Below are 15,349 nucleotides of genomic sequence, written 5' to 3'. Positions count from 1 at the left end.
GAGTAAAACATGCCCATTCACTACAATTAAGTCATTATTTATTTAGCCTGGTGCTGTTCATTTTTTGTCCAAAAAGAAAGAAACTGAATTCTGCATTATAACAAAACCAGGGCTGAACCAACCTGTTAATGTGGGAAGTGATGTTTTTGTGGTTTAAAGTAACCAAAAAAATATTAAGCTGTCAATGTAATGGTACCAATCCTTCTAAAGAAAAATAATAATAATAATAAATGGTGGTCTAATATTTCAATATTAGAGTATAAAGATATTCTAGAATAGTTCAAAATCAGAAATAGGAGATGTATTACTTTAAGACTAACTCCCTTGTGCTGAATAGTCTCTTCATACCCTTTGTAGAGCTTTGCATTTTTCACAGCATTCTGTTTCTGAAAAAACGAGGAAGTCACAGGTAGCCGCCCGCTCAGGAAACACAGCCTCAGACCCTTTTTTTGAATTCTTGTTTCCCGAGCCCTGGCAGACCCAGTACCTTTCTAGGTCCTCGAGGAGGGCAACAATCTCTTTAGTTGTGGTGAGACGAGACGGGTGGCTGTCGTAGAGTCTGTGAGTGGGCAGGAGAGGCTGTCCCTGGATGCTGATGTGGTAGTGGAAGCTGGGCTCAATATGAATCGTGGTGTCTGCCATAGTGGAGCGCTTGGAGCACTGCATCAGCTGTAACCGAGGGCCATCCACCACGACGCAGAACCAGAGGACAGGAAGTACAATGCTACGAAGAGATCTCAGGAGAGGCATCAGTTCATGATTGCTGTCGATGCCTTGGATCATGGGGTCACTGTCTGCCATGCTAAATATCTGAGTGATCTGCAAAAGGCAGAAGTACACAGTCATAGATTCTCCAGTCTTCAAACTTCCAGATCATATGCCATATTCCTAAAACGGCTTCTTACCGACGGACAAGATACGTCCTCCTGTTGCTCTTCTTGATACGGTTCCTGACCTGCCAAACCTTGTGATTGATTCCCTTCCCTCAAACTCCCCCGAGCATAGTTTATTGGAATTGCCATAGGAAGAACCTCTGGTCGCTATAAATAAATTGGTACAGGAAATAAAGCTGGTTAATTAGACCAAGCAAACAAAGAAAAACTATTAATAGACTGATAATGAGTACCGGAACCAATGTTTAACTAAATGTATTTTTATCGGGTAGACCCTTGAGCTACCTGAACAGAAACATACAATGTGATATTTACAAAGAAAAGATACATAATAATAATAATTATATATATATATATATATATATATATATATATATATACTGTATATGTATGCAGTTAAAAAAAATGAATTTTCACCAACCATTACTCCAGTCACAATGTCACATGATCTTTAAGTAGAAAGTTAAAAAGAATAGGATTTGTTTGAAATACAGATATTTTGTAATATTGTAAATATATTTATGGTCACTTTTGATAAATTTATTGCATACTTGCTGAATAAAAGTATTCATTTCTTTAAAAAGGTTATATAAAACAAATATTTAGTTATTTAATTTAGTACATTATCTAAAGGCCATGCGTTACTATTATTTTCGGATTTGTTTTGTCAAGATAATGTGAAAGAAAGCTTTTATTTTATTGTCAAGACAACCAAAACTCAATGTAATTACTGAAAACCTGCCTACTCATTCAGTTCTGAAGCCCACAGTCTGCCTTCTCCACCTTATCTTTTCCTCTCTGCATGGGAATATCATCAGAAGCCTACAGCTATGCATGCACACGGTTTAGAACAAACACTGATTGGTAGGTACAAACCTGAATTTATTCATTCTTTCACAACCCAACCTAAGGTAAGACAGCCCCTCATATGAACTTATTGGCTTGCTTTTTATTTCCCACTTGCTAATCTTTGTTTCCTTTTATTTGTTTAAGCTCAAACCAGACAATCATCATTATAATATAAATTTCTATATACCCCAACTTTTCGTGGATTGTAGAGTGGGATGTTGTTAATCAAATAAATGTTAGCTACATCAGAATAACCATAAGCCTATATCAACAAGAATAAACCCCCCCAAAAAAAAAATGACTGAAAGCCAACAAGAAAAGGTAAAACTTCCTTTAAGGACTCCACCGTACCTTTCCATTGTAATTGGCATGAAGGAGCCTGTCTCGATTCACCACCTGGGCAACACCCGAGGAAGCCTTTGGCACATACGCTTCAGCCTTATTAGCAGGAACCCCGATATTCAAATATAATAACTTTTTGGACCTGTTTCTATTATGTCCATATGTGTAACGTGGCCTTCTGCGAGGAACCCAGCCCTGAGAAAATAACATCTCCGCCTCATCCATGGGCAGTAAATGCTTCTGTTAAACACATTGAGACAAGATTATAATAGTTTTTTTTTTTTTTTATCTTAATAAATCATAAGGGATTTAACTGTTCTAATTCCACTAAACAACATTATTCATACACATTACCAAAATACACAAAACAAGTAACGGTACAATTTTTTTGTTAGATTAATTAGAAAGAACAAGCTTAGAAAAGTCATTGACAATGAATCAGTTAAAAATGATTTTAATAACAAACATGTTAGTGTATAATAGTCTTATTACTACTAGAATAATACTAGATATAGTAAGCAAATTAAAGGTTTCCAAATAATGCACCATTCAACAACATTGTAATTCATGAAAAATAATACGGTTTAAATTATATTTTGGCAGCTCACCATAGCCTCTCTTTGGCACTGCCGTAAACGGCATTTCTGTCTTTTTTTATTGCTGCCTCCAAACTTGGGTTTGTCCATGCAAAAATCACAGCTTCCACAGTCTGTACGGCGAACGCAGCCTTTACACTTCCCACATGAACGACGACGTACCTTTGGTACACCCATCTGCAATTCAAGAGAACAAAAATCACTATTTGAAGAGTATTAAGGACGCCAAGTCTCTGATTAAATCTGCCTGTATTAAATATTTGCAGCTTAAGCCTGTAGCATGACAATTTCATTAAAATGCAATATATCCCAACTAAGAAGAGAACAAATATTTTGTGAATCTCTTCAAACAATGTGAACATCAGTGATCGAGGCACTTGGATCATGCTACTGCTGTGTAATGATGCAGTGTGTTTAAATGGCTAGCTAGAGCTCTACCTCATCCAGGCCACCGTCACCATCATTAACCCCAAAGAACACAGACAGGTCCTCTGAGTCACTGTACTGCAAATAGGAACTCTGCTTACAGGAAAACAACATTTAGATATAGCTGTTCTATAGCAATCCCTCAGATTACTTTGAGAGATTATTCATAAAACTGTTACCTGTGATTCCTCAAAATCATCTGAGACTGTGGGCTGAAATATAAAAGAAGAGGGAGACTAAATTATTCATATGTTTTATGAGCATAATGAAGCACTGTGTGGCAAGTTTTCACCTGTGAAATATTTGAAGCGGTGCTTAGCGATCCAGCCATGTTGGAAAACTGCCATTCTGATGTCTGTGGATTGGATAAAGATGAGTAAAGATTAAAAAGTGACTTTTGTGATCATTAGACATAAAAAGTAACTCAGAAGGTTACTGTTCAAAAGTTTGAGGTCAGTAAGATTTTCGTTCTTACTTTTAAATTTTTTTTTTTCAGCAAGGATCCATTAAATTGATCAAAAGTGACAATAAATACATTTCTATCGTATCAAAAGATACCGATGTCAAATGCTGTTCTTTTAAACTTTCTATTTACCAAAGAAAAAGTGTCATGGTTTCCACAAAAAAAATATTTAAACAATAATAATAATAATAATAATTATATATATATATATATATATAAAACCAGAGGACCAAATCAGCATAGAATGATTTATGAAGGATCATGTGACGCTGAAAATCCAGCTTTGCCATCACAGAAATAAAAATATAAGTAGAATGCTTATTTTATATTACAATAATATTTCACAATATTGCTGTTTTTACTGTATTTTTGATCATAAACGTCTGGTCTTGATGAGCATTAAAGACTTTGAAAACATTTGTAAAAAAACTTACCTACCCTAAACTTTTAAACATTTAAATTACAATACTGTATACGAAGTGGGTTGCAGTCACTGATCTATAATATAGAATATATATAGTCATATATATAGATCAGTGGTTGCAGTACAAAAAACGGGGTTCTTCTAACAGAACAAACAAATATATCATAAAAACAACCTAAATGCGCTTAGTTTGATATTTTATCATCCCCTTCAGTGGAATTTATACTTTGCAATGTGCCCGAGGGTTCAAACACTTTGAGGCCACTGTATATTTAGAACATTGTAACGGTTTAGATTATATTCTAGGTTCTTTTTATTCTTAAACATATTTCCTTACATAACATAGAATATCATGTACTGGCTGAGAACAAATAAAAATTACCTTTACAACCCTGTCCCTACGCTTGGGGTGCAAACACTTCCGTTTGCGACATTTAACGACTTTACGAGAGTTTTTATTGAGTCGAAGGCGTAGCAGACCATTTTTGCAACTAACACATTTTCCACAGTCCACTGTATTTCGGCAAGCCCGGCATCGGCCACATGGAACCCGCTGAGAACAAAAAATACAAATAAATGTTTTTATTTGTAAGGCAACATTACAAACAGCAAAAAAAAAAAAAATTTTTTTAAATCAACAACAATATGAAAACATACCTTCTTGTAGGGTTTTCTGCGTCTTAATATTGCTAAACCAACATAAAAACAAATCATTCAATAAATAATCACCATGTTATCTGAAATACATAATTTAAAAGGAACAGCAATAGCCAAAAATACATTTCTGTTATTACAATAAAGCTGCTTAATTAAGGACATTGACAAAATGGAAAATAAATGACTACTTTTTGACTTACTTGTGTTACCCTCTGGCCTGCAGTTCTGGCACATAGTTTGTCCCTCTTCAAAAGTATAGGTTTTATGACACTTTTCACAGACACTGATTACAAACAAACAAAAGGAACACATTCACACCACTGTTTTTGACATTTAGGCTAGAGTGTAAAAAAAAAACAAGAAAGGGCACTGCCTACCCAAACATGTTTTGTGGATCTCCACTGGCACCATTGATGGGTCTAACTGGGGCCGCAGACACTGAACTGCCCACCGGAGGAGGATTTGAATGTGCAGAATCTTCAATCAAATCAACAATAGGATGAGTGGTGGTACTTGGTAAAGCAGTATTTGTCTCAGGACCAGTATTGGTACTCCGTTTTTGCGTGGTCACTGTATTGGCATCCTTTTGGATCGAATACGAGCTCGACTTCGGAACTGTACCAAGGCTGAGACTAGTTGAAGATGCTGGACTTCCGGCCGCAGGACCTGCATCTGTTAAACTGGGTACAGAAGAGTGTGCCTGGAGAGAATCCAGTTTCCTTCTCTATAGATACCAGAATGTAGGCATTAGTGGGAAATATGGGAACAAAGTGAAAAAATTGAAAAGAGCATGCTGAACATCATTTCACCTGTCTCCAGTGAAGCCCTTCACCAAGAAACTGGCCCGTTTTAAAATTAAAATTTGTGAGGTCCACAGATTGCCTTACATGTTTCACAAGCTCAACCCTACTTCTTACTTTATGACCTCTTGGACTGAAAGGAAAAAATGCAATATATGAGTAATGCAAAATGAAAGTCCCACATAGTAATGCCTTAGCATTACATCATTTGCTCACCAATGGATCCCCTGCAGCGAATATGGGTACCATCAGAAGAGAGTCTGAACAGCTGATTAAAAACATCACAATAATACACACGACTTCATCAATTTATGCTTGTGTAGTGAAAAGCTGCGTGTTTGTAATACATCCATCCACACAATTTTAACTTCAAACTGTTGTTTCTGGCTAAAATACGAGTCATCTATTCATAATATTGCTTTTTCCAGTGAACAAAGAGAGGAGAAAAATCTTAATCAGGAGAGAAAGATGCACAGACCAAGCACCGTTTACACGCAAAAACAGTCCAAAACAGGTGTAAACAAATAAGTCGGTAGATATTGATGTGAGAGGACATTTTTACTGGAGAAAGTGTTATTATAGATTCATATTTTGGCCACAAGTGACAGTTTAAAGTTAAAATGCTTTGCAAACATGAAGCTTTTAACGTAAACATTCTGACGGCACCCATTCAACTGCAGAGGATCTATTAGTCAGCAAGTCCTGTAATGCTAAATTTGTCCAAATCTCTTCAGTTGGAAAAAAACACAAACTCAAGATACCTCATATAGTATGTATCACTGCGTCCTTCACTGGTGCCTGATCGACGAAAAACCAGTTTGCGTTTCCATCCTTCTCCTAGTGATGGACAATCTTCCCAGCCTTCATCTGCCTCAAACTGTGTTCTCTTTCTAGGTCTCCTACACACACACACACACACACACACACACACACACACACACACACACACACACACACACACAAACCTGTTTTAGCTTAAACAATAAAGTAGTGAAGAGCATAAAAGGAAAATGTATTCTTTTTCTGTAACTTGTAAATGAGATGTCAAGTTAGTAGAATCCAGATCATGTACATACCCAACACCTCTGCCACTTCTTTGTCCAGTGGTTTTCCTAATACTAACCACACTCCCACTCCGTTCACTCCCCACAAGGCTCTCTATTTCTCCATCAAAGCTCTGGGAATCAACATCATCACAGTCTTCTTCGAGTGGCTCCAACCAGTCAAAAGGTGGTTTGTCAATGTCTTTGGAAGGCTCCCCTTCTGTTTCGGTTACACCTCCCTCTTTGTTTTCTTCTGTGACATGGTCCTGAATGTCTGTGCTTGCTGTGGACTCTTTGCTTTCCTGTGTATTTGCCTCTTTGACCTCGTTTTGTTCTGCAGGTACCTCGGCTGATACTTCCTCTGTCTCCATGCTAGTAAAGCCTCCCTGTTCTTCTTACTTCAGCTGCAAAAAGGAAATATGAAACAGTGAAGCAACCCTCAGACTGTTTCAAGCAGCAAACAATCATTGTTTAGCTCTTCTGCCTTTCAGCAATGTAAATCAACCAATTTTTATCTCTCTGAAGCTTTTTCATCTTAATTAAGCTGAATTATTTGAAAACTCTCTTTGCAATATGTTAGGCATTCAGATCAGACACCTGCAACTGAGTACAACAGTAAGCTTTCTGCCTATTGTTGCTTTCCATATAAGGGCCAAACGCTTTCTCTATTAAACCACGACTTCTGATGCGGAAAATGCTGTCTAGGTAGTCAGCATACAAAGTTTTGAGACACCGCCTAACACGTTTTAGCGACAATACTTAGCGTGGTAGCTAAAGTGTCAGCAAGCGTGAAATGATAGTAAATAACACAATTATTGAGATTTTACGAGACATTTTGCTGTTTTTAACGGTCCTGTTAGAATAAAGTCATGAACACGGCCTCGCTATTTTTAAAAAACCTACCTGTAATCTCCTTAACAAACCACACATTGATATATTTTAAATACTGAAACAGGAGAAGGGCCGGAAGTGTTGTTGTAACCCGGAAACACGTGACTCAAGCATTCTGAATATATTAAAGCTCCCCTGCTCACGTCACACAAAGCTGGGTCGTTGTCGCAGTTTGAGATAACGTTCATTTTGTACTGTTACACGATGGGTCTTCAGAGATTTAACAACATAGCATATATACACTTTTATTTAAAAAAAATTATATATATCGTAAAAACACTATATATATATATATACAGTACAGACCAAACGTTTGGAAACATTACTATTTTTAATGTTTTTGAAAGAAGTTTCTTCTGCTCATCAAGCCTGCAGTTATTTGATCAAAAATACAGAAAAAACTGTAATATTGTGAAATATTATTACAACTTAAAATAATAGTTTTCTATTTGAATATACTTTAAAAAAAAAAATTATTGCTGTGATGCAAAGCTGAATTTTCAGCATCATTACTCCAGCCTTCAGTGTCACATGTAACATCCAGTCTATCACATGATCTTTTAGAAATCATTCTAATATTCTGATTTATTATGAGTGTTGGAACCAGTTCTACTGTCTAATATATTTGATGAATAAAATGTTAAAAAGAACTGCATTTATTCAAAATAAAATAAAAATTTCTAATAATATATATTCTAATAATATATTTTCTTTACTATCACTTTTTATCAATTTAACACATCCTTGCTGAATAAAAGTATTGATTTTATTTAAAAAAAAAGAAAGAAAAAAAAAATTACTGACCCCAAATTACTGACTGTATACTGTTATTACAAAATATTTATATTTTAAAAACAGTTTTTTTTTTCTTTTTATTCATCAAAGTATCCTAAACAAGTATCACGTTCTGAAAAAATATTAAGCAGCAGAACTGTTTCCAACTTTGATAATGAATCATCATATTAGAATGATTTCTAAAGGATCATGTGATAATGATCCTAAAAATTCAGCTTTGCATCACAGAAATAAATGATAATTTAAAGTATAATACATTTAAAAACAATTATTTTAAATTGTAATAATATATCACAATATTACATTTTTTTCTGTATTTTTGATCAAATAAATGCAGGCTCGATGAGCAGAAGAAACTTCTTTCAAAAACATTAAAAATAGTAATTTTTCCAAACTTTTGGTCTATACTGTATGTATATATATATATATATATATATATATTTTTTTTTTTTTTTTTTTTCTGTGTACTGAAAGCTTATACCAAGACAAAGAGATTGTAAGCATGCTTTCTTATATATCAATTAAGTTAAAATAAAAATAATTAAAATAAAGCAAGACATCTGAGGGTCACAACAAAAACTTGTTTCAATTCCATAACTAAATAATTTGAACAGTAAAATGTAAAGTAAAATGAATATATGCACATTGAAGGAGACAGATGAAGAGCGTGTTTTAATAAGAATGACTTCATCCGAACAGTGACAAATATACAATATGAAAAGTATACAAATATAAACAAATCATTTTTCAAGCAAGCGCTGATTTTTAACACGGCTATCTGTCTTTGTTGCTGCGGAGGTCAGTGGTCAGAGGGTCGTGCTGGATGGTCTGGTGCAGCATGAGGGCCAGGAGTCCTGCTCTGTTGGTCATGGCCGTCCTCACATTGCGTTCTTGTTCAAACAACTCATCCAGCTTGTACCACTGTTGGGAGGGGGAAATATGAGGTACATTCATATAAATTCAGACTATTATGACAGTAAGTTTTGAAGGTCTTGACTGACCACTCTGACGCGCTCCAGGTCCACCTCCGCTCGTCTCAGCTTCTCCCAACAGTAATGCTTGTTGCACTTGCGTTTCGAGACCCTGCAATACTCTCCAGTCGGCTCAAACACATTACGTACTAGTGGACATCCACACACCTCATCTGCTGTGACCTGATAAGAGAAAAACAGAAAAGAGATTTACTGAACATAAATCCTGTCATGAAGAGATGTCTGAAGACATCAGGGGTTTTTCAAACTTATCCTTGAGGCTCCCCAGCACATGTGCTATTCTGGTCTTGCAGTCTTTGCTAATGAGCTGATGAGGTGTGTTAGATGAGAAAGCCATACAGGTTTGGAAAAACCCTGGTTTAGGTGGTGTTTACACAACACCATTTTCAACTAAGAACAAAACTTTTTATGCATTTTGTCCATTCATTTACACAACAAAAGCGTTTTGCGGGCCTGAAAATGTTTTTTTTTTTTTTTTTTTACTTTTGTAAGAAAAAGAAGGTTCAAAGTGCAAGCTTTTGAAAATAGCTTTTCCGTGTGAACTACGAAAACACAAATTAGTAAAAACAGTGACATCAGAGGCACCCATGTTCAATCAAAAGGATTGCATATGTGTGCAGGCGAATAGCATTTCTTTACAAAGTGACATCACCAACTACTGGCCTAGGATGCATAATACAGCCTTTTTAGTCCTTTTCATGGATCCATGTGAGTGGGAATCATTTTGACAATGTTGTCAGCTGTACACAAAACTTGTAAAAACTGCAAAGGTGTTGTACATGTACCCATAGTTTGTGCAGAAACACTGTGAGCATTTCAATAAACTCTCACCTTTGGATCTCTAGAATGTTCTGGACATAATACTTGAAGTCTCTTGCAGTATGTTTTACTCTGAGGGTTGTAAACGTCACAGAATAGTCTTGTCGCCCTGTTAGAGGAGAGAAAGAATGAAATATATTATTTATATTTGAAAAAATAATATGCAGTTTTTGGTTTCGAGTCAGCCAAATAAAAACGAGAAAATCAAATGAGAGGAAATACCACTTGTGTAGTATTTAATTTACTGTACATATCAAAAACGAGTCATTACAGTTATTCTAAATAATAATAAAAATGAAAGTAAAAAAACTCTTGGGAAAAAAAAAAAAAAAGGTTTGAATTATATACACCACGTAAAATTTTGGTCAGACTAACCACCCATAAAGAAAGTAGAGAAAGTATAATCAGAAAACAAAGGATATTGAGGGTAATTCAAACAAAATTGCTGTGCTGTATAATAATGTTTGAAATATAGCCCTCTTACCCTTCTATTCTGGTTGGGAAAATGGAACCAAAAGAGGTCTGACTTTCATACTGTTAAAACAACAAATCAAGCATTACTATAATTCAAATACATTTACCAAAAAAAGTATGCCATATAGATACAAAAAAAGAACAGTGATCAATAAATAGGCACAGAAAACAAAACATTCACCTTGGCATAACATCTCTCCATATGCCTCAGCGCCACCTTGGGGTTGATGGGGTGACTGCAGGACACACAGAAGATCTGAAGGTCTGTGTCCTCACTGTCTGTTTCATTCACCTGCAAGACAGGACATTAAGCTAGCTTACTCTAACAATCATGACAAATCCCTGGAACACATAAATTCCATTCAGTTATTCTATAAAATTCAATGACATTAGCATGAGAAAGTATTTCAGGAAACTCACATCCTCATCCTGTTGGACCACCTGCTGCTTGGCTTTGGCAATGATGCCCTCGAGCTCGTGGAAACGGCGCTCCATCTCGGCGAGGCGCATCCGTGCGGCCTGCTGCTCCCTGCGGATGCGCTCCAGCTGTTTTTTGCCCTGTTCCTCAGCGATGCAGGGGCTCTGCTGCCACTGCTGGATACGCTGCGGAAGGATCTCGTAGATCCGGCTGCACAGATCAGCAGATCAATAAATCAATACAATCTTCTTAAAACACATTAAACTGGTATAACATTGTGTGACTCTTCCATGCTGGTTGGCTGCACTTAATGAAATAACCTACTTGGCAGCCAGCTTCATGCCACAGTCCTCAGAGCAGTATTTGGAGTTTGGACGTGCTGACTCAATACAGTTCGGCCCCAGACACTGTTGCATGTCTCCTCCATGTCTGCCATCTCCCCTCTCACTGTGTCTGGAACGATCACGGTGCTTCTGTTTCTGCTTGTGGCGACGGGACTCTTTCTGTGAAAAGTGAGCACAATTAATGAAAACTATTTTTAAGAATGTAGGTAACAAAACATATAATATTTTCGGGTGAACTATTTAACCTTCATGTTCCGATCAGCCTATAAAATTGCTAATAAATTTCTCTTTACACTATAATATTACAAAGCACTGTATTTATTTATGTATTTTTTGGTCAACTTTTTCCCCTTAAATGAACACATTTTGTATTTCTTTTTGGAACTGACTGATCATTGAGTTTAAGCTTCTCAGTTTTTGAGTGAACAAAATTACCAACATGTAATGAATGCTTTTTTTTTCCATTTCGTACTGAGGTGAAGAAGCTCAGATAAATGAGGCCTACTATGAATCTGTTCTAAAAAGAAAACAAAACCTGTGCTCATTGAAAAAATACTGGACAGTACTACTTTTCTAAACTACCTTTGCATTTCAATTCTTATCACACGATGTCTGCGATTCCATGTACTAATTCGAATTTGACAAAACGAGTGTTTTCTAGATGTGAAAACGTTTATGTCTAATGAAATATGTATAAGTATCATTTTAATTTATTATAAAATCATTATTTAAATACACTTCACATGAGTTTATACAAGTGGCTGCTTATAATAAACCCATGTAAGTGAGCAGGGAAATCTAGACAAGTATCTTAACATGACACTGATGTTAAAATGGCCAATCATAGCAGTTTCCATGATTTGGCTCTTCTTATTAATTTTAATATTAAATTTTTTCGTCAGATACCATCCATAGTGAAAGGTGCAGAATGTGAAAGATTGGTGTGCAAATGGCAGCTCAGGTAGGAGAAAAAAAAATACATCAGGAGAAGCGTTGGGATTATACAGTATCAGCAATCACACACATCTGCATTCGGACGGGATTCGTTTTCTCAGAGGATCAATGCAGAAAACAGTAGGTGATTTGCTCTGGAATTTTTATAGAGGTCGTGTGAGAAAAACACAGACATGGCAGATTTGCACAGGATTGAAATCACAAAGTTAATGGCGCTTTTCCACTGCATGGTACAGCTCAGTTTGTGCTTTCACTGCAGTTTAGTTCTGCTTTAGAGTGGGCGGGATTATAGACATTTCGATAAAATTGCACCGCCTCTACAGCTATGACATCATCGTGAACGTGTTCGATCCTCACTGGCTGTGCTGATTTAATCTAGCAGGTCTAGTGTCTTGTATTGCAAGTTTAATGACACAGGTAGTGGCGATTCTTTAATGGCGATTCTCTTCGGCCAATCAGTGATCAACAGGGTTTACATGTCACAATTTGGTAACGGTACAGCTCGCTTGGAACCTCAGCCGAGGTGATACTGAAAAAAACTACCAGGTACTGTACACAGTGGAAAACCCCAAAAAATGAGCCGTACTGTGCCATACTGTACCCTGCAGTGGAAAAGCACCATGAGTCTGTGCAACACAGCTTTCTCTAACATCCCCCTAGAAAACTAGTCTCATTCAGATAGGGCTTAAGATTTGGTTTGATAATATAGCATAACAAGAGATTTTCAAATGGTCAGTGATTTTTGACTAGAAACACCAAATTAGGTAAAGGGCTGTCAGCATGGCACAAGGGTTAAGCAACTCCGTGTTTCTCATTGTACCTTTTTGTCAAATTTCTTGTTTCTCCTCTTGACGTGCTTGACTTTTATAGCTTTCTTCCGTGGGACAGGACTGTAAAATGGGCCGTCTTCATCATCACTGCCCCATGACTTAAAAAAAAAACAAAAAAAGTAACAAGAGAAGGGTGAGGTTTGTTTATAAGTGATAGACTTAAAGCATCCTCCCCAATAAGCATATCTCACAAAATGACTCATGTCAAATTATGTCTTATAACCTGACAAGAGCTCAAATGAATGTATATACTAAGCGGTTGTGGTTAAGCTAGTGCAATTAGTCATTACCGCATTTCTGTCCTTGTAACGATCATTTGGCTCCATATCGTTCTCATCATAATCATCTGAGTATCGTCTATGCCTGTGCATTATATTGTCCTTTCTCTCACACAGAGAAAACTCCTCGTCTCGAACACGCAGCATTTTCTGCAAAAGCATTGTGAGAGGAAAATTAACAACAAAACTAAAACCACCTAAAAAGTAAATAAAGCACCTAAATAAACACTTACTCGTGCACGGACAACACACTGCCTTAGACGACATTTCTGACGAATCTTGTTTGGGCCGCCAAATTTCTTCATGTCTTTACAGAAGTCGCACTGACCACAGTCCTCCGTCCTAGTGCAGGGTTCACATTCACCACACATACGGGCAGAGCGCTTCACCTGCAATGCAGTTAGTGGACAGTAATATCATTTACAATTATTTTTTTATTAATAAATGTAATAATTATACACTCTAATATTACACATGCACGTATAATAACTTAATAGTTATAAGGTATATATTCAGTATATGGTAAGTGATTTTAACTGTTTCTTTAACTAAGATGAGATTATATACATGACCGTCCCCCCATAATGCAATAGAGGAGGTGTTGCTATAATAAGCAAACTTATATGGTAAACTGGAGAAATACTAACTTTAGACCCTCGTCGCTTATCAATCTTGTACTCTGGAGTGCTGGATCGTCTTTCAACTCTCTCTGGCTCAACATCTTTATCACGGTTCCTTTTCCGATACCGTATCGAAAGAGATGGATCCAATTCTAAGAGATGAAGAATATTTTAGAATGCTACATTAACAGATATTCTAACACAATATTTAATTTGTTCAAGTGCATGTTTAAATATCTTCAGGTAAAAGTCATTAGTCACTGACCTTGACACTGTTTGCAGTACCACTCCCGGATCGCTTTGGCCATCTTCTCTGTCACATTTATACAGTGACCATGGAACCACTCATTGCAGTTGTCACAACCACTATGGGAAAGGGATTTGTTATAAATTAAGTTCTCAATTTGGAAACATGCACTGTTTTGTCATATTTTTGTGAGAACAAGATTTGACTTACATCATAAAGCAGTTTATGTCTGGTTTTCTACAAATGCAGTAGAGAGGAGCATTCTCTCCATCTACTACAGTGTTGTTCATAGCTGGAATCTGCTCTATATCAGACATCTCGCTGTCCTATGAAGACAGTAAGCTAATGATGGAAAACTGTTTACAAATACATGAACTACAACAAGCTAACGTTACACTAAACGGAAATTTATCAACCTCAAAAGATTGTCGAGATTCAGAGACAGTGTTTGTATGGCATCCCACACCCGAAATTATAAACAATAACAAAATGATACTAATAGTAACAATAATAATACTAAACAAAGATTAGACATTATGTTTACATGTTTTGACTGCAGTTCTACACCAGTGAGTCGCAATACATATTAGCATGATACCACACTTGTAAACAAGAAAACTGATTAGATATGAATCTATGAAAATGTACTTTTGTTTACACAATTAGTGAAATAATTCGTTGTTTCATTTGCAACGATTGTTATTAGAGCATTTATTTTGTTTTATTTAAACTGCTTAAGAATTTGCTAATATGCTATCAAATCAAATCATAATAGCAGACTTACCATCGCTAACGGACTCCCCCGCCTTCTAGAAGAGCCGATCAAACAGAGAAAATGAGGGTTAATTAAGATAATATCTCACTGCGTGGACACGCCAGGGTCTTGAATGCTTCGACCATGACAACAGTAAAATTCCTCACACAAAACTACGAATTGGACCGATATTATAAACCTAATAATTATTACCTCAAACAGCAGCTAGCAGCGTCGTTTCGGTTCTGTTTGGCCAGAGGTCTGCTTGTCATAATAAAAGTCCTCATTGAGAAAACTACGTTCACTTTCTAGGTCGTTTAAAAACGAAACTTATTCTATGGTAGAGCCTAAAGGCCTAACAATCAGTGTGTTGTCTGTTACTGTTTAATAATAAACAACATCAATAATAACAATAATTATATTACTATAAATGCAAATAT

At 36.3% G+C, this 15,349-nt stretch overlaps 2 protein-coding genes across 3 annotated transcripts; both read right to left on the bottom strand.

Moving 5' to 3' along the window:
- Positions 1-26: 26 nt before the first annotated feature.
- Positions 27-7,534, bottom strand: LOC132119513 (uncharacterized). 2 transcript variants are annotated; one of them, XM_059529547.1, is made up of 16 exons: positions 7,397-7,534; positions 6,527-6,897; positions 6,212-6,349; positions 5,460-5,583; positions 5,233-5,374; positions 5,028-5,196; positions 4,851-4,933; positions 4,651-4,682; positions 4,376-4,546; positions 3,399-3,461; positions 3,286-3,318; positions 3,119-3,199; positions 2,693-2,857; positions 2,094-2,324; positions 906-1,040; positions 27-819 (listed from the first exon to the last, which is right to left on the bottom strand). In XM_059529547.1, the coding sequence occupies exons 2-16, from the start codon at positions 6,862-6,864 to the stop codon at positions 343-345; spliced, it is 2,382 nt and encodes a 793-aa protein (XP_059385530.1). In that variant the 5' UTR covers positions 6,865-6,897; positions 7,397-7,534; the 3' UTR covers positions 27-342. The 2 variants fall into 2 exon arrangements, with proteins under 2 accessions (XP_059385530.1, XP_059385531.1); XM_059529548.1 differs by having other exon boundaries at positions 2,094-2,321.
- A 1,290-nt stretch (positions 7,535-8,824) lies between these two features.
- Positions 8,825-15,209, bottom strand: LOC132119512 (CXXC-type zinc finger protein 1-like). The gene is made up of 15 exons (XM_059529545.1): positions 15,123-15,209; positions 14,940-14,964; positions 14,366-14,481; positions 14,174-14,274; positions 13,936-14,060; positions 13,522-13,677; positions 13,301-13,438; positions 13,001-13,108; positions 11,207-11,385; positions 10,885-11,092; positions 10,646-10,756; positions 10,475-10,524; positions 10,003-10,099; positions 9,181-9,333; positions 8,825-9,100 (listed from the first exon to the last, which is right to left on the bottom strand). Exons 1-15 carry the CDS (start codon positions 15,194-15,196, stop codon positions 8,954-8,956), a joined length of 1,788 nt encoding a protein of 595 aa, XP_059385528.1. The 5' UTR covers positions 15,197-15,209; the 3' UTR covers positions 8,825-8,953.
- Between the last annotated feature and the right edge of the window lie 140 nt (positions 15,210-15,349).

The sequence above is a fragment of the Carassius carassius genome, chromosome 38 (genome assembly GCF_963082965.1).
Source record: "Carassius carassius chromosome 38, fCarCar2.1, whole genome shotgun sequence".
NCBI classification, from domain to species: domain Eukaryota; kingdom Metazoa; phylum Chordata; class Actinopteri; order Cypriniformes; family Cyprinidae; genus Carassius; species Carassius carassius.
Note: the sequence above shows the minus strand (reverse complement) of the source record. Positions and strands in the feature narration are given on the sequence as shown.